The sequence below is a fragment of the Zonotrichia leucophrys genome, chromosome Z, assembly GCF_028769735.1.
Source record: "Zonotrichia leucophrys gambelii isolate GWCS_2022_RI chromosome Z, RI_Zleu_2.0, whole genome shotgun sequence".
Lineage (NCBI taxonomy): Eukaryota > Metazoa > Chordata > Aves > Passeriformes > Passerellidae > Zonotrichia > Zonotrichia leucophrys.
This window is the reverse complement of record NC_088200.1, coordinates 34,978,223-35,004,526: the sequence shown is the minus strand read 5'-3', so window position 1 is coordinate 35,004,526 and position 26,304 is coordinate 34,978,223. Positions and strand designations below refer to the sequence as shown.

Genomic DNA, 26,304 nt, shown 5'->3' with positions numbered 1-26,304 from the left:
GAAATATGCTAACATCTTCTGAAACAGCTGTCCTGGGGAACTGCCTATCTGACAATAAATGGTAGAATAGTTAAAACAACCTCTGCTTACTGAACTTCATAGGTAGCTGTTATCCTCTTCATCAATATCCCCATTATAATAAACAGAAAACATCATGTAGAACTTCAGAGAAATAATGTAACACAATTTGCTGAATAAGTCTCATGAAAGACTACACAACCAAGCAGATCTGGCCATTTATCAGCACAGCAGCACATGCTATCAAAATAATTCTTCACCACCACCAAATGCCAAAAAACACTTAAGACTTAAGGTTTCTGACAACCAAGCATCTGGGTACTTCTCCTGCAAACAGCTATGTGCTTTCAGTTTTAACTGGAGTTACAAACTCTCCTTACTCATATTAGACTCCAAAAAGGATAAAAGAAGCATGCCAGCTTTTTCGCCTGGGAAACAAATCAAAAGTTAACTTATTAAATATGGTGAATGTAAAATTTACCCCCCCATTTATTGAGTTTACACACAGCTCTGGCTTTGTTTGCAATTTTTTTTTCTTTTTATGTACCAGACAGTTCTGAAGACACGGTTTTCCAGGCAGCAAAAATACAAGTTGCTTTCCAAACACTTACCCGATGAACTGGTACTGGCAGACTCATCTTCCTCCTCTTCTGATTCAGAGTAGAACTTTTCAGTAGGTTTCTCCTTCTTTGGCTTGCCTAGAATTCCAGTCCATTCCTTTGCCTGTAAATAAATTTCAATTTAAGTTTACTTTTGCAACCAGCAATACAAAAGTATTCAGACAACACATCAAATAAAAACATTCAGAGCTGTTGCTAAATAAATTATCTGAGCAAGTCAAGAGAAGCTATTAAACTTCTCTTACTTCACACAATTAGGAGAACTAGAAGTTTGGTACATACCCATAAAATGAGAGATATCTATTAGGTAGTCCAGAAAAAGATTTAGTAAGCTAGATTAAAAGCATCAGTAATGATAAATAAATTTCCATGCCAAAAGAACATGAAATCTGAGAGTTTTATTTCTAGATCCAGCTGACTACAACTGGAATGAAGGTTAAATCCACCACCTTAATAATACTATTTTTTGCAGAAAACAGATGTGGACACTCAAGATAGCCACAGACAAATTATTTTTCACTTCCATTGCAATTCTCCAAATAAAAGTAATTTTTTGCCACCAAGAGAATGTCAAAATGAGGCAGTATTTCTGCCAGACTTTTTTTCTTTCCATATACCACTCTGCTACTAGAGAAGCAATGTTAAAATTCAGGACAGGAGAGAAAAACACACTGGCAGACAATTCTATCAATTATCAACAATGTGATACAGGCCTGCCTCATTGACTGATCTGATCTGGAATAAGACTTAAGTTTTGAAATAGGCCCTAACCTGAAAGGCTGAACAACTCTAGAGACACATTGGCTTCCTCTTTAACACCAACAGCTGGTTGAAAATGCCAATATTCTTTTGGGTATATATGACAATTTGCATGTGGATTGCAACTTAACTCAGCTTTACTCACATATGCCATGTAGGCACATGCAGTATTAGGGAAACCACAAAATTAATGAAAATTAGATACCCTCCAAAGAAAATATTTGCAAAAACCCCAACATGGCTGAAAGATTTTCCAGTTTGCTTTCAGGTTTAAATAGTTTGAGGTGGATTTTTTTTTACTTGAGGTGGATTTTTTTACTATGTTGTGGATGGATGTTACACCATTTGTTCAATTTCCTGCAATACTTTTTGGTCTTACGGGTTTGGTCTTATGGATGAAAGCATCTTGGCAAATTCCTTCATGCCAACCCTTTCATTTATAATCCTCTGCTTGAGCTGATTATCTAAAATTCTTTCCATAAAAACTTTCAGAAGTTTGTACAAATATCACTTTTCCTGAAATGTATATAAGAAGGTAAACACATTAGAGTACTAAGGAGAAATGCTTTTTCTACCAGGTTGCTGTCTACTGGCTTCTGTAAGTCAGACCTATTTTTTAAATTTTCTTGCTCTTTCTGTGTGTAACATCTCATAAGCAAATGATTTAATCTATGACTTACTGAGGAAGCTGGTTCATTACCAGGACTGCATGCTTTTCTCTGTGTATCTGTTTCAATGCCACACCTCCAGGAGCACCATCGGCACACTATATACCAATATATTTACATTTCAGCTACTACTTAACAGATTTCACTGACATTCCAGCAGCATTCTGGTACCCAACACATAAATCACAATTCTCGTACCAAAATATGACTTTCCCTCAGAGTTTACACCGCAGTAACAAAAAGCTATTGCTAGTAGATGACAAGCCCAATGTGTAAACACATGACCAACGCACTAGTAGCTGACATTTTCCTATCATAAACTTTCCTAATCCTCTTCAGATTATCTGAAATGTAAACCCTCATCTCTTCCAAACTCGACGCTTTGAAGCATACATAATCTAATCCCTTGCAGCTGCTTTTTGTTGTTTGCATTACCTTTTTCCTTTTTGTTTTTGTTTTTTTAGCCTTGGATTTTTCACAAACCAACCTCTTCATTTCTGACTTTGGTAGTCCAGCTACACTCAATTAACATACTGCGGCAGAGTGGAGATAAAAGATAGGAAATCAGAAGTGAGCTGGAGGGGAAAAAAGCCTACTTACTCCAAAAATGAAGCAGAAGTGGCTACAGTTTAGTCACTTCTGTCATTGAAAAGAACTAGCATTAAGCAAGTTTCCAGATGCTTGATTTCTAAGATAAAATAAGCAACAGGACATTCCCACGCATCAATGGCTTTCAACACAGGCCACAGATAGTATTTAAATACTTCTAGTTTTGGGCTAACTCTCTGTATTGACGAGTGCCTTCAGCAAAGTTACTTTCAGTGACGCAGACGTACCGACTCAGCCACGTCGACATTTCGGACAGAGGGGTCAGGTGCCACCTCTGGCCAGTCAGACAGCTCCAGGTACCCAGTGGCTCGGCTGTTCAGTGTGTGAGACAAGGTGCCAAGCTGGAAATGATCCCGATCTATTAAAAAAGCGGGGGGGGGGGGAAGAAACACACAAACACTGTGAGCTATACCACAAGGAGCAATCTTAATCAGGGCTAAAGGTAATTGCCATTGTATTAGCTCAAATGTCATGGAATAAATATAAACTAGGAAGCTCTTCATAGGTCAAAAAACTGATTTCAGTCCATAGATTACAATAATCTCCCCCATAATGGTCAATAAAAAAGCTAATCAGTCAGTGTGTTTAGAGGTGTTGCTCTGAAATGTAGCTTCTCTAAAAATTACTTTACTGTGAATATTAAGAATGACAGCACAGTTAAACAATCCATATACATGTCTTGGCACAAACACATCCAGAATTTTAATAGTTTTTCTTCAAAATGGAGCTCCTTTTAAAGCTTCAAAACTAGACCTAAGTAAGTATGAAAACTAAAATGCAAATTGTCACAATAATAGAGTATTTTTAATTTAGATAGCCTGATAGCCTTTTAATTTGAGAAGACAGACAATGAATATTACTGGTAAAACAACAGGCAAAATACAGAGGGAAAATAATTATTTTGGAGAAAAAAATATCTACAGAGATTAAATTTATTTCAAATTCATATAACATTTGAGGTACTCACATTAAGAATCATCTAATTGTTAAGTCCAGGTAAAATCCTAGAGCTGTTTTCCTAAATTGAAGAATAGTTTTCCTCAAAAGACATACCTTCTGTTATTTAAATAAAATTTAAAATCTACATGAATAGAAATAGATCATTTTGCCAGGATTTATTGTTAGAGAAATGCACTGTGCACCTTGCTTGTTGAAAAGCAAGTAAGCAGACTGAGCATCCTTGCATATTAATCTTTTCTGTTTGCTAAGTGACACAATTTGTGAGAGTATTTGAAATAGAATAAGCTGCCACATTCCTTTACACAATGAACATTTACCAAATGATTTTGGCAGTTATACCTTTAAAAGGAGACTCAAGCAAAGGGGCAGGTTTCTGCGCCAGAAATATTTTTTTGGCATATTTGCTTAAAGCTCCACTCTTCTCATTCGGAACAATAAGCTGCCTAATAAATCTTGTACGGTCTCTGATGTCGTAGCTTTGATCATACTTGCCCAGATTTAATACATACTGGGTAAGCAATTTTGTCTGTGGAAAAAAACAGGACAAGAACAGAATACAAGTTATTTATGATTATTGATAACTCTGGATAAACATATTTAAAGAGGTAATAAAAATGAATGGTTATGTCAAACAAATGTTGCTCCACAGGGAATATGCATTTCTAAAGCTGCAAATGGAATTCTGCAGCCAAAGCACATGTCCTCTTCTGTATTGGGGAGGTGAATGCTGAGTACTGAGAAGCAGCCATGTGCTAGATTATTAAACTGCTGAAGTGGAAAGAAAGGCATCATTAAAAAAATAATCATATATGGCAAACCCGCTGAAGGGTCTACGTGAGGATAATGAATGTGGAAATACAACTAAAAACATGGCACTCAAAACTTAATCGGAAAAATATGCAGGACATCAAAACATCAGAGGGTATTAGGGGGCTGGCAAACTGCTTCTGCTGAGGTGTGTTTTATGAAGAGATACTGTCCCTGGCATAAGCAGTGTCTGCACTCTGACTGCACTCAGTTACTTTATCCTGAATTATGACCCATTAAAGCAGACACATGAATCACTGAACTGGATTACTGCAAATTATTTGCAGCGCATTTAGCTGTTACTTTTTCATAAAAGCAAGCTGCTGATGCCCTCTAAAAACCAGGATAAAAGACTTCTTCCATTTTTTTTCTTAAAGTCTTCAGTAATATCAGTCATTTATTTATTTATGTTAGAGCAACTTACACTATCACAGGTTTTTACAGCATAATAACAGCTTCCTAATTTGATGTTTGAGAATATTAACATCTTAAATAATTTTAACAATTCAGATAATTTTTTAAGCTAAGAAAATAATGTAAGAAAGGAAGGAAACACAGAAAACAAAAATAATGTAGTGTAATCACTGCAACACTGCTGAATAGACTGGAATCCACTAGATTAATTTGAAGCATGTATGCTACTTCTTCTATAAACAACCAAACAAGAAAAAGAGGAGAAGTAATATACCATCCTAAGGAAGCAGATTTTGGTACTTCAGCTCAGAACAGATGCATAAGACAGGGTTAATAACATATAATCATGAGAGACTTATCCACATTACACAAAGAAACAACCTTGCATATATATATTGTTTATCATGCTGTTGCTATGACTATAACAGTTTCAATCATTTGAGCAGAAAAACATGTCCAAAAAAATCAGTTAATTTTTGTATATGCCATTTGCTAAAAAAAAAAGGTCAGATTAATAATTTTCAATTTGAGGATGCAAGTTGAAGTTTTTTTCTGGAGATATAAAAATGCTTTTTCAGAGTACTGATTAACTCCTGTAAGTGAGACACACAGTAAATAGAAAATGGTTCTAATTTAAACCCCATCAATGCAACATATGCAAGCATTTAAAAAATAACCTATGGTACCAGAGATTGGAATAAATTAGTCATTATACATTAGAATAATAAAACAGCATAGTTTAAAAAAACTGTCAATGAAATATTTCTTGTTTCTTTTTTCTCTCTGATACCCAAGAATGGCTCTGTGAAAAGGGGCTTTTTTTCCTTGAGGTACTGTCTTAGTTCTGGGAAAGGTAAAACTTTCCCATATGTATTTCACAGTTTATTGGCAGCTAATTCTGTATGAGGGTATAAAATTTTAAACAACTGCATCAGACTGAGCCTACATAATCTGCACTCATGCAGGACTTACGCTGTTCAATGTAAATGGAATTGGAAGGGAGGGTTCCCAGGTAGCATGCATTAAACTAAATGAGGGATACCTCCTGCAGCCTTTGTCATCACTTCTCCACTGTAAAACAAGACAAGGCTCCTCACTGACATGGCAGGAAGCTTAGGGGAATGGATCATAAAACACAATGATCTTAACCTGTGAATTGCTATAGGGATGGGAAAAGTTGAAGGCCTTGTCACAGAGGGCATTTTTTCAGTGAGTGTTGATGGAATTACATAAAGACAAGTATGACAGATAAAGAGTTGATCCTGAAAGACTGCAATTCCTTTAATGGGATAATTTTCTCCATGATCTTCTTCCTTTTCCTCTTCCCTGTTCTGTCCTCTAAAATATAATTTTCATATTGTTCAATACAGATAAATACACAACAAACTTATAAACAAGAATATTCTGTGTCTCCAAGAAGTTTCTTTGCAATTATCACATACACTATAGTTTTCATGGAAACAGGGAGGAAATCTAATTTTTAAAAAAATTTTCTCATAGTAAAGCAATCAAACAAGTAGAAGATCTTTTCTACATGGAGATAGCTGATAGAAACAATTTTTTTAAATTAAAAACAAAAAACCCCCCAACAAATACATGTAAATTTTTCCAACAGGGGAGTTCCTAAAAGAAGCTGAAAATCATTTCAGCAAGCACACTGATTTGGTGAATCATGACAGATTCTGCAAACCATGACTGCTTCATAGAATAGTGACAAAGTATTTTGATCTGTGATTTAAGACACTTATTATCACATGTCAATATTTCCTGATATCTCTACATACACTTTGTATAGGTTGAATATAATTTCTTTTATCCCCAAACTGTGGAAGACATTATTATTTTTTTGTACACTTTGTTTTGGCTAGAAGGGTTAGGTTTAGGTATTTCTAGAACTCAATCATCCTCTAGCAACATTTCTGGAATTTTCTAGTGACAATAATTCTATTTAAGGATTTAATGCCTATCCTATATTAGCAGTAATTAATTTTTTGGTAGATCCCCACTTGAATATTTTACAATACAGGTTTTATCAACAGATGAGGCTCCACAATGAGACAGAAACAGTTATCTATCCACTCCTATATATCATTAGCTTTCAGTAACTTGATTCTTTGGACACACAAGATAAGGCTATTGTGCTAAACCACGACTGACATATCTATTTACACCCTACAACTACTTGGGACTTCTGGTGGGAGTCCTACTGCATTACACTACAGAAGCCTATCAAAAACCAAAATCTCTATTTTTTCTGTTACATGCAAGAAGCATCTTAGGCAGCTATATGACATATTTCTCTTCTATGTGCTGTCGAGCACACTCAGGGTTTTATGACCCTAAGTGTTGAAAAAACAAACCGAGTTTATCAAAATATACAGACAACCAGAGGGATGTCTGTTTTTGCTACATACCTATCCAGATATAACTGAACCTGAAACTTCCTTAAATTATAGGGAAGTCTTTGAAAGTCCATGAGGTGATCTCAGGATTTAAAGTACATTTTAGTTTTAAGAAATCGTGTTCAAAATCCTGTGAATGTGTTCACTGTTTCACCATATCCTTCAGGAAACTACAAGCAAATAAAATAATATACTTAGACAAAAGGAGTAAAACAAGCAAGTCTTATTTACTCCAGAACTTTGTGCTTTTCTCCAAACAAGACTTAACAGAAGTTAAGTCAAGATGAGTTCAACCTGCCTTTCCCTCACCTGGTGAAAGAGATCTTTTCATCTACTCAGTCAGCATTGAGTGTTTTCAATAAAGTGAAATTTTATCTTTGAGGTTTTCACAACTCCATTAACTTTGGATGAAACGGATGAATTATTCATAAAATTACTACGTCATAGGATATGATATGGCGACAGAAAACAGGTGACTGAGGAGAGGTGGACAGACTTACAACAGGGCAATCAAGTCCCCAAGATTTGACATCAAATTTTAAAAATGAAACTGAAAAATGGCTGGACTTTTTAGGAAGAGAAGTAATGCCAGGAAGTAATTTTAATACTGAGTGAGTAGAAAAGAGTTCCTCCTGGAAATAATCATGTAGATATAGGAAGAGTGTTGTCAGTCTCTAATGGGAAACCCATGGTATTCCAGTTTGCAAGGAACTTCGAATCAAGCCAAGTCACCAGACATACACTGTCAGCAATTTTATGTGGATACCTTGACCGCTTGAGATAATAACTTATTTTTCCACAACCTAAAACTACAAGAGTAAAACACCCTTTGATGAAATTCATCATTTAGTAGGCATCTCAGAGACAGTTTCTTCTGCTTTATCATCATTACCATGTTTGAATAAAGAGTATTTTGAAGAGCACTTACAATGATGATTTAAAATGCATTAAGATGTAAAATGCATTGAAGGAATCACAGGAAAAAATGCATCACAGAAATCCATATGCAACAGATTTTTGACCAAATATGATGTGGAAGAATTTATGTGCAAAATTACAAAAACTATATGGAAAATTAGTAAATATAATGGGCTAAAAGAGGACAGTTTAGACAGTAAACCCAAATATTTTCTTATCTCAGTCAGCATTTTCTTTAAGATGAGCACTGCCAGAGAGAAGTCACCTTTTATTACTGACGCATTTTAGACTGTATAAGCAAAGCATTCACTCCAATGTGAATGCATGGAAAGACACTTCATGTCCCATATGCCCTACAAAATAAAGCCTAAGATAGATCACTGCTGTAGTTGCATATAACTATCAAGGAACAAGAAGACATCACAGTTGCAGAGATGCAAAATCCTATGCTGTGCAAACTGTTTTAAAACATAGAGGTCTAGCAGCCCAGAAAAGTACATATATCAGACAATGTATTTCTTCCACATTTGGAAAAAAAATCTTTGATTTTACAATCTTTTACAGTAAAAATTGGATTTCCAGTGAAAAATTAGTGTCAAAATGCTACATTCCATAGTCAGTGATGGGATTCACAGCATGGTCACTTGAAGAGTGAGGCACCTGGCACCACTCATAGCCATTGTTTTCAGCTGCTTGGAGATCTAAGTTCATGTCTTTTTTATCTGACATTTTTAGATTATTTTTACTACTAGTGATATTAAAACTCATCCAAGGTAAAAGGAAATAGGAAAAACTAAATCAAACCAACCAACCAACCAACAAAATAAATTAAAAAAAAGAGAAACCAGTTACTATCTTTAAAACAAGCATTGTTGGAAATAGAAAACAAGGCCTATTACTGGCATTTCCTTTTAGATACCCTGAACAAAAAAACGGGCAACTTCTTGTTCAAAATGACAGCACTTTCTTGAAAGCTCTGGTTTTGCTTTCAGAAAACATTAAATCACATCATCAAAATCTACTACCTGGTATAGTTAACACAATTTACAGATCTTCTCTATTTATGTGAAGTACAAATATCACAATTTCCAAAAGACACGTACAAAAAAGAGTTTATCTTGTCACTATTCACATTTATGATCCAGCACACACTTAAAGACTCATGATTAGATTTAGTCTATTACATTTCTTGAAAACATATGTTCTGCTTTTCTTCATAGAATAATATCGACTAGGTTTGGTTACTTACATAGTAGAAATCGTTACTGATCTATGCAGACTGTACAAAACCTGCCATGACTCTGAATACATACAATACTGAGTTTAGGCTTACCTGCTTTGAATTTGTTAAGTAGAGTTTTGCACCCAAGTTTAAGATCTGCAACTTTACAAGATCGTCTTCATTCGTGAAGCTCTTGGCTGTCTTCCTCAGAACATCAGGTGCGATCTTTGGAACCCGTTCACAGTACTCACCGATGAGCCAGAGGATGCTGGCTCTGGCTACTGGAACCTGAGACAACATTGAGCACTCTAAGTTAACAAAGTCACAAAGACTACTTGCACACTTGTATGTGTCTTTTGTTCAACAACAAGTTAAACAAAATACTATTTAAAGACAATTGACATAAAAGTTATGCAGTGTGAAATTAAAAACAGCCACTGTGGAGGACTGAATATTCATAGAAAGGTAAGATACTGATTCTGACCCAAAACCCATGCCTTACAGGTTGATGATACAGAGGCACACAGAAGTGATATGTTGATATTCATAGTACAAGTTGATGAGATTTGGGAACACAGCCCAAGCCTTCAAGATGTGATTGTGAATTCCTGCCACCAGGTTATAGTAAATACCTGCCTATCTAGTTTAGAAGCATATGTATTTCTTTATTTCTAGCTTTCCTTCATTTTTATTCAGAATTTTATGACAGTAAGATTTGTAGTTTTGCAAACAAGACCAGTTAAACTCAGAATACTGGTGAGACAGAAGTTCAAAATTGCAATTCACAATTTCTGAATGGGATCTACCATCTTAACTGAAACACTGACCAAAAAGTTCAAACGGGTCTTACCATTTTGGAGCTGCTTGACAGTATCACTGAAATAACTAGCAGTAGCAGCTTTCAGATGAACTCCCAGTCTATGATGCCGAGTTCAGAAGCACAGCAATACCAAAACCAGAGAGAAGGCGAAATGGAAAAGCACAGAGGGAAACAGAAGCTCATGCGACATGCAGTTTAGATAGAAGCAGTTAAGATTTAAATGAAATAATATACACATATTCTTTTAAAATATGTGTATATTATTTATATATTATTTAAAAGGTGAGCTTAGACTACAGTACCTGGTAGTCAAGTTAAAAATTGCATCTATGTTACATACATCCCTTGAAAACATTCTTCTCTTTCCTTGAGCAGAAGGAAGAAAGAATGTAATGAGAAAGTTCAGAAGCATGTCTTGCATAGTGTCAACAGACTGTGGTGCTCCAACAGATTGTGGTGCTCTAACATTCTCTACATCCTCTTGTTCAACATTTTCCCTTGACATTTCAAAGTTCCAGTCTAGCAAAATGAGACTGTAATTCAGGAAAAAGAAAAGTTTCCACAGCAATTTCACGAAATTTTATTGCTTTTTCTAAAAGGATCAGAAAATACTAACGTTTTTCATTAGTCCTTATACTACACAGTAATCTTTATTAATAAGCTTACACTAATGGCAGGATGAGTTTTGCCTTGGATAAGATTCACAGAATATACGTGCTTTAGAAATGCAGCATTGTGGTTCTCAAAGTATTAATTCTTAGTAACTTTCATATATGCTTTAATTGCTTTTCCAGCATGTCTGTTATTAATATATGAATATCTATTTCTCAGAATGACAACAGGAACCTAATATTAAGTATCTTACTCAGTAATCTCGTAACATTTGAAACTACTACTTATGAAAGCATATTCTAAAAAAGTAAAATGGCCTACTAAGCCTACTAAAGAAATACTAATCAAGGTCACAAGAATTTTTAAGGATTAAATGTGCTCCAAAAAGTTTGGAAACAACTCTGAATGAAGTCAACTTGACAGTATTTGCCTCTGTACTTGACATGGTTAAAAATATACATGCCAACAAAAATATAAACAGGCATGCCATGGGGAAAACAGAGGACTGCCTCCACTGAAAGAAAAAAAAAGCACATAATGGATAAACAGAATAGAGTCCAACAACAGCAACCAAAAGTCCTGTTAGAGATAAAGCTAATTCTGATTATGGGGAAGAAATTTAAGATAGAGGCAACATAATATGCTGAGAGTAGTATAACACAGTGATTTAACATATATAGATATAAGTAAATACAGATCAAGATACAGATGAATTCTTTAATGTGAGTTGAAAAAGTTAAATAACCTTGGAATTTACAGTATGAGAGAGACGAACAAGCTACTGAAAAACTCCTATGTATAAAAACTTTAAACACTCAGAGTATGTTCGTCTGCAAAATGGTAAGACTGATGCCATTACTGTGCACTGATTTTAAAAGGGAAAGAGGTTATTTCTAATGTTCCAAAGGTTACACTGCATTAAGACCTCACACCCAATCTATTATTTTAAATTGGGCTAAAGAATAGTAATTGAGTGGTACATTAGATTTTCCAGTATTGGAGCAGTTCAAGTTGCCTACTGTACAGATAGATACCTCTAAATAAGAATATATAGGCAACTTCAGATTTCAGTTATGCTAGATTTATTTTTCTAAAATATTTTATTACAGATGTGTTAAAATACTAAAATTCTACAAGAGATCATCAAGTTTGGGCAGGAGCCTACCAGAAACATTCTTTTTCATATTGTTGTCTTTTGATAAAGCAAACAGAGCTCACAGAGCAGACCAATTTCAGTAATAGCATTAATAATGACCTGCAAGTATCGCTCTTGTATTTTCCTAGTCAAGCACAGGACTACACTTTAAAACCACAATTAAATGTATTTAAATATATTTAAATATATTTAAATAGTGTGCATTTAAGCACAGTGTTTTACTCATCAAGTCTTTTTTCCAGTTTGTAAAATAAATTTATTAGAGTAATAAACTAGTTTTACAATGGTAAATAATTAAACTAAACAAAACCTCATTTGAAAAATAGTGACAATGGAAGACAGGAATTTCTTGTGAGAATCTGCCTTTTAACCAGGTGGTTAGCTTACTATGTAAATACTGCATATATATTAAACACAATTTTGTGCCATAAGAATCAATACCAATTAGAGACTTTTTGAATCAAACCCTGAGCAGAAGCCATTTTAATGAAAAGTGTATGTCGAACTGATGAACCCAATGTTTCTGTGTCACTGGATTCATTTGAGGTCAAAATCACACAATATTTTCAGACTTCTTTTTCCCTGTTTAAGTCTTCCAGTTCTCAGCCATGTAATATCAAATACATGATCCTACAGCTGTTGTTTCCAGGGTACTCAAAACAGCAAACAAGAAATGAAGCCCCTTCTAGACCTTCACTGCCTTTTCCAGTACAGCTTAAGTAGGGACCTTGAATTGACAAAAACGCAGGAAATAATACTTTCATTATTCAGCCCTGCTCTGCATTATCCTCAAAGGCAAACAGGATTGTAAATTACTTTGCCTGATGTTTTATTCCATATGGCCCGAGCAAGTGGTTAAGTGCACTTTTTAAGCCTTTAGTACCAGGAGGCAGTTTCTGTTGCCATTTCAACCCATTACCTGTCTCAAGGAAAATAAATAAATGGTTACAAAAGAAAAACAAAAAACCAGCCAGACACTCCCCTCAAACTAAGACTCTGGTTACTTACAGCAATTAGAGAAAGATACCATAAGGACTTTACAGATTGCTCTAAGCAGCACAATTGAAAAACTACTGAAAGGTAGTTCAGCTCGCAATATATTCACACAAAACACAAGGGTAAAGTACAACTTAAAATCACCAGTTTTGGTTATTCCCATCTGTCACAAAATGAGAGATACTCAAATTGCAAATGAGGTGCAATTTTCTGCATCCAGGAGAAAATTTGCATGCTAGCAATTTTTAAAAATTTCACTTGGAATCAGAAATGGAAAGAGGAATAAAGTTGATTTGAAATGTCAGACTGACAGCAAGAAGAAAAGGTACACAGGAAAGAATAGGAGCAAAAGAGAAGTATTCATTTTTGTTTTCAAGGACTCATTTATTCTTTTAACCTCTACATATAAAATTCCTTTAAAAGAGAATATTTACTGGTGACTGCACCTCTTACAAAATGTACAATTTTCTTTTTAAATTGTGTTTTATTCAAGCAGAATATTTACTTCAAGTTCAGTGTCCCTGGACACAATATCCCATTGGCAACATATTCCTCTCAAATTCTAAAAAACCACATAGATATCCAAGTCAGTAAAAAAATTGTCAAATTATGAGAATTGTTTGTTAAATCATTACTAATACAAAAGATTAAAAATTATTTATTAAAGTAAGAAGGTAAAAGAATGTGGCTAGAATCTGAAACTTGCAGAACTGAAATACACACAAAGATACGGAAGTCATAGTTTGTGATACCTTCTCTACCCCACAAGAAAGAAGAACTAAATTAAAGAAAGCAAGCTCCCTGTTCTGTGAAGCCGTATCAGAAACAGAACAATGAGCAGTATTCATGTAAGACTAGAAAGTCAAGTTTGTTATCTGTGTGAACAGAGCAGTGTTAAAAACTATGAGTCCACTAGTCTTGTAATAATAATCCCAATCCAAAACAGTAAATAATAACATTTAATTGCATCCATAAGTGATGTGATTTTCCTAGCATATTAAACTCTTAAAAATTACACATCACTATCTTATTTTTACTCTATATTTGGAATGTCTTATCCAATCAAGAAGTACTCTTCCTCATCTCTAGATCAGAAAACCCTTTAGGCTTGTTTAATGTTCCTGTTCATATTCTAGAAGGACTAGGAATAAGTCTGTAATGAAAAACAAGAATGTAAGAATTCACCAACTATCAAAAGAAAAAAACATGCCTTAACAGTACTGTAAGAGAAAAGTCACACTGGAAGTCAAGATTCCCATTACCCATATAGTAGTCCTTACTAAATACAATGTACCATAATAATAATTTTTCTAAAAAATGAAAGGCACAAACAAATTTGGAGACTACTGGCCTTGGAACATTAAGAAGAGAACGCAAAAACATATTCTACACATACTGATGACTTCCCAAGGTATTTCTAAGGAAAAATACATTGTGGAATCACGAACATTTTCAGAGAGTTATAGAGTTGTTAAGTCAGTGTTCTGCAGAAGTCAAAAGGATGGCAACACCAGTAAAGTGAGATAAAAAGCACAAAACAAGTAGTTTCACGATGTCATTGCATAAGATTTGTCCAGCATATCTGACTACTGGGCACGCTTCTGGTCACCCTACTTTAAAACCCACACATCAGGAAAAGGCAAAGAGAGGGGGGAATAGTTGATCAGAGACATGGAATATGAGGAAAAATTGGAATTTTTAGATTAGTAAGCATGATGATGTGGACAGTAAGTAGAAGCTTCCCGTAACTTTATTCCAGAAAATACACTGTAGGTGCACCCCAATGAACTTCTCTTAGCTTTAAAACCCTTTCCCTAAAGCATCAGATTTTGTTGCTGCTGGAGATAAAACACATAAAACAGTTTTTGAACTGACCCTTCTTTAAATGGCTCCTTCCCATAAGTATATTTTCTAAACTTCTATCAGTATAAAAGCTGTACACACTAAATTAATTAAGCCTACCTCAGAGTGCACACCTAACACAAATAAGCACTACTCCAATCTCTGGCTCACAGTTTTGCAAGTCAATAAATTGCAAAGCATGACAATGTTATTAACACATTGACAACTAAATGGAAATGTTTTTATGATTTTTAAAAACAGAAGTTTAAAGAGATCCAATTATTCTCTTGTTTAATGCCTTCAGGACACCATCAGACATGTACTTCTCCATTACAGCTTTTGATGGGTGTGAGGAAAGGAGGCTGGAACACAGCTAGATCATGCTGTACTATGCACAGCTCTAAGAACTCAGCAAGCACCACACACAAAATAGACCTCATGGATCTTTGCCTGGGCACACCTGGGATAAAAGTTTAAGATACAAATGAAAATACACAAAAGTAAAGGAACAAAAGTAACCACTATTTTCAGATATGTAAGAAATAATCTAAGGACAAAATGAAATGGACCTAATCTTTATCATAATTTAGAGACAGGGATCTACAACAGTTCAGCATTTTTAGGTGACCTTCCTGATATTCCTTATAGTTGGTCTTACTATTTTTCATATATGGTCCTAATATTTAGATTCTTATTTAATTAATTTTACAAGGCAAAATTGTTACCTTCTAAATATTCTATATCCCACCTCTTTCTAAATGGCTTCTGTGGATGAAGATGAGAACAAGAACAAGTAAATTTCAGAAAAGTAAATGACCTGAAAAAAACATTGCTGTGAAAGATATTCAGGCACCTCAACACTGCCATCACAATCTCAGGCTAGCACAAGTGAAATTTATAACAGTATCAATAACAAAAAATCAGGCACAAATTCAAAAGTCTATTCCTGAGGTTACAACAATTTTGCTTATTTTAGTGGCTCTTTACCATTGACTTAAACTAAATCATGACAGAACAATCAAAGAGCTTCTTTTTTCAGTACAGGCTTTTTGATTTAATGGTATTTAATTCTGTTAACAATTTCCTCTTCATGCTTTCATCTGTGTAATACCTAGCACTAAATTAATTTCAACTCAAAAAAGCAACAAAGAATTTCTTTGTTTACATTCCCTCATCCTTCAGTTTCCAGTCCATTCAAGCTCACATTTGGCTGCTTTTCCTAAATGCAAATGCAAGAGTACCCTAAAAACAGGGCTATATGCCTGTATAGTGCCATAGGGTAGGTACTCCATGTTTCGATCCTAATACTTTACATCAACAGAAGAGAGGCCAAGGGAAAAAACCGAAAACAACCAAAATGCCAAAAAGCCCTGTGAAAAGTAAGTATGTACACATGCGTGTATGCATGTAAGTATGTATATCATTTGTCAGTGTAAAAATGGTCAGGAATCCTTGACAAAATCCCGACAAAACGCAAGGCAATTGTGTTATGTCAACTCACAACCACTTTCGCCATAATAAGATCAGTGTTTAAAGTACAAGTGCAGATGTCAGGAATTCCAGTAATACTATACTAAGTGTTGACATCTCAAACTAACACGTCCAGTAATTACATACTCATTCTGAAATCTATACACTTATCCTTTACAGAAGTAAGAAGTTGAGGGTTTGGACAAGATGATGTTTACAGTTTCCTCCCAACCCAAATCATTCTGTGAAGGAATACATTCATTTTCAGGCATTTTAAGGGCAGTCAGAAAAATGATACAGCACTCAAATTTATAATTATGAACTTCTTCAAAATATATTCTTCAATTCAAAGTCTTGAGCACACCAAGAAGGGTGTGTTGAAGTTGTAATTTAAAATGTCATAGAAAGATGTCAAAAAATCACTTTGGAGAACCTACAGCTCCTTGTAGGTTCATGACTACATGACTCCAATTCTTCATCACCACTTCTTTGTTCTTGAAAAAAAGCCAGGATCAGATTTTGATTTTTACTTTATTCCAATGACTGCTCTATCCCACAGACTGTTCTCCTACCACTTAACATTTTCTGATATTCTATATAACCTCATATTGTAAAATCTGAGAATGTTAAAGTAGTTTAAGCACAGCATGTCTTCTCCCCATCCTCGTTATTTGACTTAAAAAAGGATTTTCTTTTCCACAAAACTTGGAGTATTTCCTTGAAAGTATTAATTGTATAAAGTAGCTACAAAACTATTCTAAGTTTTAAACAGTACATTTAGAGAAGCAACTATTTTCTCTTGTAGAGTATGTGGAAATAAGATGCCAAACTCATTTAGTAAAATGGCAGAACATTGTTTTTGAAATTGTAATATCCCATCAAAATATTGCACAAATTTTCTGAAAATACAGGTGATTATTATACATGAGGTATTACTTACTTTGATACGTAATTAGCAACAGTATCTTATTTTGATATGAGCAATTCAGTAAAATTTATTTTCTTTATATCAGTTACAAACTGATCATCAGCTCTTAGCAGCCAAAGATTTACTTAATTTTTCCATAAGTATGAACCAAGAATACCATGTTTCTTTTTCTTTTAATAGTCTAAACTTTGCTGAATTCGACTATGGAGAAATGAAGGTTCACTGATTTAGAAACTGCTCCATTATCAACACACACGTAATTTTGTGAAAATCAACAGTTATGAAATTAAACAGTTCTCAACAGAAAAATAATTGTTGACAGATCCAAATCTGACATTTTTGGTTAAGGATATAATAGATAGCTACTAGATGTCATAGCTACACTCTAGGACAGATCACTAAATGTTTTATCAATTACTGGGCCTGTGAGAAGAATTTGAGAGCTAAGTATTTGCATACCTAAAGGTCAATTAAGTCTAAAGACAGATAATGGGGAATAATTCAAATTTTAATGTTAAATACTACAGAATCTCAAATACCCAGAAGATACAAATGCAACTTCGAGACATTGCAACACACTCACAGCAGTAAATCTGATACCATGGAAAGGTCATGTAATTTGGGGAAAAAGGTTTGAAATAAAATTTTCAAACTCCTCTCCAGATCATGAAGACAACTGGTGAATAATCCTTAAGTAAACTCACGATTTTCATTTCAATTTACCCACTCCACATTCTAAACTTGCTATTCATCCTGGAGTAATAGTACTAGCAATATTTAGCATTTCCATGGATCTCTTTAAAAATAGCTTCCCAGATCTAAGGCACAAATTGGAGCCATCTGATAGTTTCTACTTCCTTTCCACTAAGATCATGAAAAGAAATATTTTATGTTAAAAAAAAATATTTTGTATTTCTCTAATATACCTACTTCCATTTACAGCACAAATTCAAAGGAGATAAAAATCTCATTATCAGTTGACAGGGCAAATAAGAGTGTATGAACAAATACTCACTGTAATGTTATCCAAGAGTTTGGCCATATGCTTAATAATTTCACCATGGTGTGCCGGCTGAGTTTGCAGCAGTTTCTTAATGACAACAACACTTTCAGCAACTACAATTTCTGTTTTAGACAAAACAAATTATTAATTTTAAAAGCATTTATGCAAAAGAAAAAGGCATAAATAATTGATTGTAAAAGATGTAAAAGCTTTCCAAATACGCTTTGCAGAACTGAATTATAATAATTTGGTAAGAAAGAGGTAAACCGTTCTACTACGTAATATAAGTTCAGCTTCCTGAATCACGTTACAACCAGCAAAAAGAGGACACAAACATTCTAAATGTAAAGTTACCAACCTAGTACATACTGTATGAAACTACATTTTAGTGAGGCTGCAATTCAGGTTTTTCCTACAAAATTGAGGAACCAGTGCAAAAAACTCTGATTTTCATTAAAATGATGCATATTCAAAAGTAATTTGCAGTCTGCAATGAGAATAAAAATGCTTGCATTAAAAGTAACAGCTCTTTCATACGCTAGAGAAATATCTAAACACCTCCTTTGCATTTTTTCTAAATGCAAAGAATGTTTCTGCATATAAACAGTTTCTCTCAGGTCTGTAACCTAATCTCTAGTACATTCAAATGAAGCTTCTAAATAGCAAGCTGTTGTAAGATTCATGCCAAAGTCATGCACTGGAGTGCTTAACTACTGCAACAAGTAACATTCACAGCCTGATCAGCTTGTATCAAATGTACAATTTTTGAAGCTAAAAAGACCCCACATGAGCAGAGGCAAGCTTCCATGGAAGAGTAAACTCATGTAAGGAAAGATGAAGAAATCTAACTACCATTTGCTAAACTGAGGTATTCCTCCATTTCTGTCTGATTTAATCTGACACATGGACCATTCATTCAGCAATCAACATGCTCAAGCTTCAATAGAACAGTATGGGGCAGAGATGTCTAAATTTTGTGGGGCTGTGGGCTTTTCTTGTTGTTTTGGGTTTTTTCGAGAAGGCAAACTTCATTATGGAGAAAGGCCTTCCAAGAGCTCATTATGTCATTTGCCTCTGAAATGCTTAGGTTTTAGCTTGCAGCTTTTTGTGTCATCTTTTATTTGACATGACATCTGTCATTTTTCTAGACTAACTTCTTGAAGCAAGGTTAACATCTCAAGGTCTTGCACAATCCTACAGATCAATTTAATTTACACTGTATTTTGCCAGATATTAAAATAGGAAGCTACTTCTTGAAACTTGAAAATTACAATCTGGAATATTTATAGTGGGGAACATTGGAATGGCAACTTTCGTCATTCAGTATTTTCTGAAACACTGAACAGTTAAGAAAAATAAAACTGAACCCTAAAAAATGAGTGCACATGAAGTTATTATTATAAACACTTGTTGACAATGTAAAACTGACTATGGTAATATCAACTGCAGCAGATGAGATGTCACCATAGGAACTACTGTCATGCTATCTGTGGGAGCAAACTTAAAAGAAAATAAACCAGAATTGTAAACAATTTGTTAATCACAACTGTAAACAATTTTAGACTAATATGGTTATTTTACAAAAGTCTAGATACTGGGAAAAAAATACAAAACAAAATCAAAATGCATTTGTATCAGAATAAGGACTGGCACAGTCATACTCTGTGAGGTTTACTTTGTGCACATAAAGGATACAAAAATGAGCAGAAATAAAAGAGAAACACTTATGTTCAAAACCATAATAAGCTCCAGCAAAACACTAGAAGGGGAGATAAAACTCCCCTTCTGAATATGCAGTAAGAAAATTTTAAAATGTAACTCCTACTAGAATTATCAAAGAGGAAGTCCATACAATGCAATGATAAACAGACACAAGAATTTTGAAACACTCTAAATCATATCTAAAGGATTATAAAAAATAAATTAAATTCTTAAAATAAAGACTGAAAATCACAGAAAATCTGATCAGGAATGCCTTTATCAAGAAAGACTACACAGGGTATCAGCAGTTTAAATTTTCAAGTCATAGTAAAAATCTTAGTTTCTTCTAACAATTTTGAAGTGGAATTGATGTGTATTTTGATGTGGAATTGATTAAATAGAACAATCTCTGAAGACCTTGCAGCCTGACAACTTCTCAAAAACTTAAAATATACTCAAGTCATACACTGTTCCAGTTTGTCAAATAATGATGTACGCAAAAAAATTAACAATGAAGCAGACAGTAAACTGTAGAACTAAATTAAAAACTTCTTCCATAATTGAGAATTTGGCTGCATTATAATAGAACCTTAGAAAATCATCTCAGCATGGAGTATATTACTAGAAAGCATTCAAAAAGTGAATTCGGAAATAAAACATTTGAAATCATTAATGTTACATCAAATTTTCTTTCACTTACATTAACCCACATTCACAGCAACTAAAACACACAAGTGAAGACTAATTTATCCACAGTATATAGTTTGTATAACTACTTTTTCTAAAAGCAGCAGAACTGCATCAACTGGTTTTGGATAGGATGCCATTTTGGTTGGTGCTCCTTCCCCAAAAACATTCAAGGTCAGGTTAGATGGAATTCCAAGCCACTTGGTCTGTACAATGTGTCACTGCCCATGGCAGGGAGATTGGACTACATGAAATTTAAAGGTCTCTTCTAACTCAAATAATTCTGTTATTAGGGATACTAACAATGATATTAAGGTTAAAAACAATCTAAAAGGCAATCACTATAGCTAAATACCCAGACGACCTAATTTTCTGCTCCTCAGAACTAGCCAAAGCTTAAGCTTTTACCTTGCTAACTTTTCCATCCTTATAACATCAATAACAAATCTCAGGAACCCTATTAATAGATACAAACTGGATGCTGCAAGTTGCTTTTCTTTAATGCCCTTCTAACAGTAATTTGAAGAGATATGTACTAGTTACCAGATGTATTAACAGTTTCAGTAATTTTATGAATTGTGATTTCATATAGATTTGCAGGGCAAAAAATATTTTAGCGATACATTCTACAACCAGGCAACTTTCAACAGAAAATGGAAGTCATCCATCTATGAAAAACCTGCAGGATTTCCAGTACATGCCACACAGTCAGACGAGAGACTTCCTATAATCCCTATATAATTCCTATAATGTGTCTCTAACATCTAAAATTACTTTTATGGGCCAAACAGACAGTTGAAACTATCAATGCAATTGTTTAAAGGAAATGAATCAAATGCCAAATGTCACACTAGAGAAAGAAAGCAACTTTTCTTTTTCTCCTTCCTTCAGCAGATGAGGAAGGAAAAAATTCTCAGCCCTCAACATGGCTTCACAAAACCACTTTCTTCAGGAGTCAGTCAAGTTTAGCTTGTGATAATCATTCACTAAGGCAACTCATCACTGAAATTTCTAGAGTCTGTTGCACTTCTGTAGCTCAAATGTTGTCCTTTTTTTGCCCCACATACCACAGCTTTTCTGAGTAAGGAAAATCTGACTTTAAGTCACTTCTAAGCAACCAAAGAAAATTTCAAGAGCAGTTCTTGGTATCCTTGTTTCTGGAACAAGGTCCTGACTCTTATCACCCAAGCTGCAGAATGATTAACTGTAAAGCTCTTGCGCCAGATACAACCAAGATATCCTGAGTGTTGGGTGGTATCTACAGTTACAAGCACATGGAATCAGAAGGCACTTTTCCCACAAGCTTGTACCTCAGGATTCTGTTATGGTTTGGTAAAATTAGTATGAGCACCTCTCTTCGCAGTCAAGTGCAGAATTCTTCATAATAAGAAAATAGTACAGAGAAAGCATAGCTGACTCTGGTGTCACAAACCTCAGAACCTGCTGCACCTACCAGCTTGTGCTTCATGCTACACAAAGCAGCAGGACTACTTCCAGGCTTCAAATGACCATGAAAGAAGCAGCAGAGCAAAAAGATTGCTTGCATGCTTTAACAGTAAAAGTTGGGGGAAAGCAAGACTAACCAAGACTCTTAAATCTATTCTCATCCACTATGCTAAAGCTCTTTTTTATTCCATTACCATGCCAAAACTCTTACATTCAGTAAGCTGTGACTATCAGTTATTTCCTGCCACCCGGGGAAAGGTACCATGTAAATTATGCCACTCTATTCATTCCTTGAAAGAAGGAATAAAGACACTGCAGTTATGGTAAAGCAATTTGCCAGCTGCCAGGTTTAAAAGATCCTCAATATACCCTTTGCAGTCTTTCAGAACAGTAAGCACAAGAAGATAATTTTATTTGCAAGACAACTACTTAGAAACAGACATGAAAACTAATCTTGTTGAGACAGACTTTTGTATACACACACATGCATATATGTGTGTATATAAATATATATATACATGTTGAATCGCACTGAAGAAAATATTAAACTGACAATCTATGATAAAAGGAAAAAACTTCTTCCTCTTATCTCTGTTCCTTCTTAGCAAAACAAAAATAATGCAAGAAAACAGATTGTTAAGTAACAAAATCTGTACTCTGAAGTGACAGTTTTATTACTTCGTTTAAAACAGAAGAAACATGGAGATTGTACATGCTGAAGGAAGCCTACTCAGAGGAAGGTTGCTAGAAGAATCAGGTAAAACCAAGAACAACCTTTGAAGCTTGTATTTTTACTATGGTTGTTGCTCAATATAATACAAGAAGGTGCATTGTGCAGACATGGCTTTGTAACACAATATGGGAAGATATTTTAAATGCAGCTGATAATCAGAAAGGCTTAAACAGAAATAAGATCTGCAGCACTAAGAAATAACTAAGAAAGCTACACATATTAAAAATACAAAGCTATACACTGAGGCCACCTAAGAATTTCCGATTTAAGATGAGGCGGTTGAGAATGACAACTCAGTTCATAAAACAAGTAAGAGAAAGCTCTATGTGCTGCCAAAATGATGTCCTGAATAAAGGCCTTCTCATGATTACCATGAAAACTATGTCCAGGAGATATACAGAGGCATTAATGCTGCTTTTCAAAGCCAAGAGCAGTATCAGCCAAGTTCTTTGAACTATTTGAACTACTTCAGGAGACTCCACAATTATGCTTTTGCTCCTTCCTGACATTATTTATTAACACACATTACTGAATTCTTATAAAATAAGAGTGACATATTCATTGGTAACTAATGAGAAAATACACTATTATTAGGTATTGACTTACTGTGCTGCTACACCCTCTTTGACTTTATCTGCTCCTTGTTGTGTTCCCTAATGCTTTGAAATTTTGTTTCGCTATCCAAAAATAACAGAAGGCTAGAGTACAAAAGGAAGCCAAATTTGGGGCCATTTATCCTGAAACTCTTTAGTATGTGTTTTCATTTAGGCATTGATGCACTACAAAAAAAAAAAACTCCAAGCTTTCAGCACCCTCTACAGGCTAACTGCTTTGATGCAACTTAGCTTGTAACTAACTATTGCTACCTATGATAATCATAACAGTACACTTTAATAATCACAGCATTTTAAGAAAAAGTAGGCAAACATGTAATTGAGGGCCATGATGAATTAATTTCTTTATCAGAAGAGAAAATAACTACCCAGTGAATACCAGAGCCCTTGGAAGCGCAGGATTTTTATCCAGTTGTCAGCCAAATTCTTATAGAAGTCAAATCTCACTTCCTAATGTGATCTGAAACTCTGCGTGGTTCTCTCTAGGAAAATGTTTCATGCTATCAGCTATGCAGAAATGAAGAGGACTTTAGCTTACCATCCCTGTTGGAGAGCAAACAGACGAGGCCGTTGAGGCACGTGTCAGTCACTTCGGTGATGTTAGTAGCGCATCTGCCTATTGCCTGAATCGTAGCTGCAGCAAACTGCTTGTCTTGGCTCTTCACATAAGTCTAAAGAAACGGGATTTTTGCTAGTCAGTATATAACTCTTGACAAACAAAGATGTACCATATTATTCTCAAGAGGGAAACATACTGTATAATAAATTAAACTTAGCTATAATGCACATTAGAAGCTATAATTTTTCACCTCCTTGTCACTTGTAGAAGCCATTTCTTGCACGCTTTGGTCACCCATGGCCATGAAACCCTCTGATTTCAAGAAAGCTTGGGGCAAGGGGCAGTTACCAAAAAACAGCCATTTGTTTACGTGCAAGGTTGGAGTTGATGAGCTCTATCTTCAGAGAGATTTCAGTTTATTTAACTAGAAGCATCTGCGAAACTATGAAAACCCTACCTGCCCGAGAACCAGTACCTTCCACAGAAATCCAGCCAGAGAATTGAAGCAACGCAAATAGATGTCACAAGCAAAGAGGAAAGAAAGGACAGACACTGTTTCTCAATATAGGCAGAAGATCTTGGTGATACGTAAAGATGTTGGAGACAATAAACACAATTTCATCAAATGATTGATGGAAGTAAGGTTTGGCAACAAATACTAATGGCCAAATACTGCTAAAACTAGGACCCTGTCATACAGTGACTTATAGTGTAAGTCAAGTTGCTGGAATTTGTGTTTAAGTATATGGAATGATTGAGTTTTTCTCATCATGTTTTTTCTTTTCTTTTTTGGTAGCTGGAATGGGAGAGAAACAAAATATTTGGATTCCTTTCCATATACAAATAGCTCCTTTAGCCATTATGGTATGAGATGCTTTAATTTCCATATTTGGAACATTTCATCCTCGAAAATACTTAAACTTGAAAAATTTAAGCCTAGGAGAAACATCTGACAATGGAAAAAGAGATCATAAATATAAAAGGAATACACTTTTGCACAAACCTGAAATTCTCGAAGCAGAGTTGATATGTTGGCTTCATTTGCTAAATTTGTCATGATTTCAAGCTAAAAGAAAAAAAAAGCCAGACATATTGTCAAAAGTTAAAACTAAAATATTATAAACAGTACCACATGTACACTATACTTTTATTGTATATAAAATACATATTAAAAATACTATTCAGAATTCAATAGAGTATACCAGATATCAGTACTAACTGGTACCACCATTGCACTCAGGAGGCATATTCTCCTTGCAAGCACTTACAAAGTTTACAAATCAGGACTGAGGTTCGGTGACACATTTTTCATGAGCCTGAGCTTTAGTGTTTCATTGCATATCAAATGGGCTTGAATTACTTCTGGTCAGCTTTTCCACACAACAGGCCTTAACATATAGGAACCACACAACAGTATAAGAAGAAATAACAGAAGTCACAACTGCATCAGGGGAGAAATAAATTGGCCATTATATTCAGATAAACTGTAATAAAAGAGCTTTAAACTTAGGAATGAAACATTTACATCTGTGAGATGCCTCAGATCTTATTCAACACCAACATCATACCTGGAAGCCCTTCTCTTTATATATAATATAAGAGGATTATATACAACACTTGGCATATATTTGAAAGATGCTATGCTTCCAGGCTGTTTCAACTTTGAATGAAGTAAGCTGAAAACACAGCCCTCCAATGGGAAGCCATGCCTCGGAAATATGTTGGTATTTTTTGACTTGGAGGCATCCAGAAAAGGATACTCAATGATATAGTCCACCTCTACTTCAAAACAATTTCTTAAGGCACATCACAAAAGGCTCGGAAAGATATGCATCTTGAATAGCATAGAAAGCAAGAGGATAAATGAAAATGAGAAACATGCAAGAGAAAAGGAGATTATTTTATAGCATAGGGTGGCTATCAATGGAACATCACAAATATATTCACTGGCCTTTTTCACATATGAACTGTGAAAGTAAGAAGACAGGCAACAAAATTTTCAACTGATGCTACAGTTTCCAGGGATATGAAGACAAAGGCTAACTAAGAAAATCTGTGTAAGAGTTCCAAATAATAGAAGACTGATTAATAAAACAGAAAAAAACCCCAGCACAGATCTGCAAAGTAATGCTTGTAATAGGGAAAAAACCTTAACTGTTTAGAAAACTACAGACTCTGAGATGATGACAATTAATTATAACTGAGAATTTGTGATTAAAATAGGTTACTGTGAAAGCTCAATGCTAATCAGTGATCAAAAAAGCAAACTTGATGTTGGAAAATTTAAAAAAACAGTTAATCCATACAGCACAGGAGATAATTCAAGGGCGCTCCTACATA

At 34.7% G+C, this 26,304-nt stretch overlaps 1 protein-coding gene across 5 annotated transcripts in view; it reads right to left on the bottom strand.

The window, feature by feature from the left end:
- AP3B1 (adaptor related protein complex 3 subunit beta 1) overlaps positions 1-26,304 on the bottom strand; it is a 153,058-nt gene that overhangs the window by 64,866 nt on the left and 61,888 nt on the right. For all 5 annotated transcript variants that reach the window (XR_010443078.1, XM_064735990.1, XM_064735989.1 and 2 more), the window contains exons 12-18: positions 24,968-25,030; positions 23,944-24,076; positions 18,237-18,346; positions 9,509-9,685; positions 3,974-4,160; positions 2,902-3,032; positions 630-741 (exon numbers count right to left, since the gene is read on the bottom strand). Coding sequence is in view for 4 of the 5 variants with exons in the window: in XM_064735990.1 (XP_064592060.1) it covers positions 630-741; positions 2,902-3,032; positions 3,974-4,160; positions 9,509-9,685; positions 18,237-18,346; positions 23,944-24,076; positions 24,968-25,030 (913 nt within the window). In the remaining variant the exon portion in view is untranslated. The remainder of the gene's footprint in view (positions 1-629; positions 742-2,901; positions 3,033-3,973; positions 4,161-9,508; positions 9,686-18,236; positions 18,347-23,943; positions 24,077-24,967; positions 25,031-26,304) is intronic.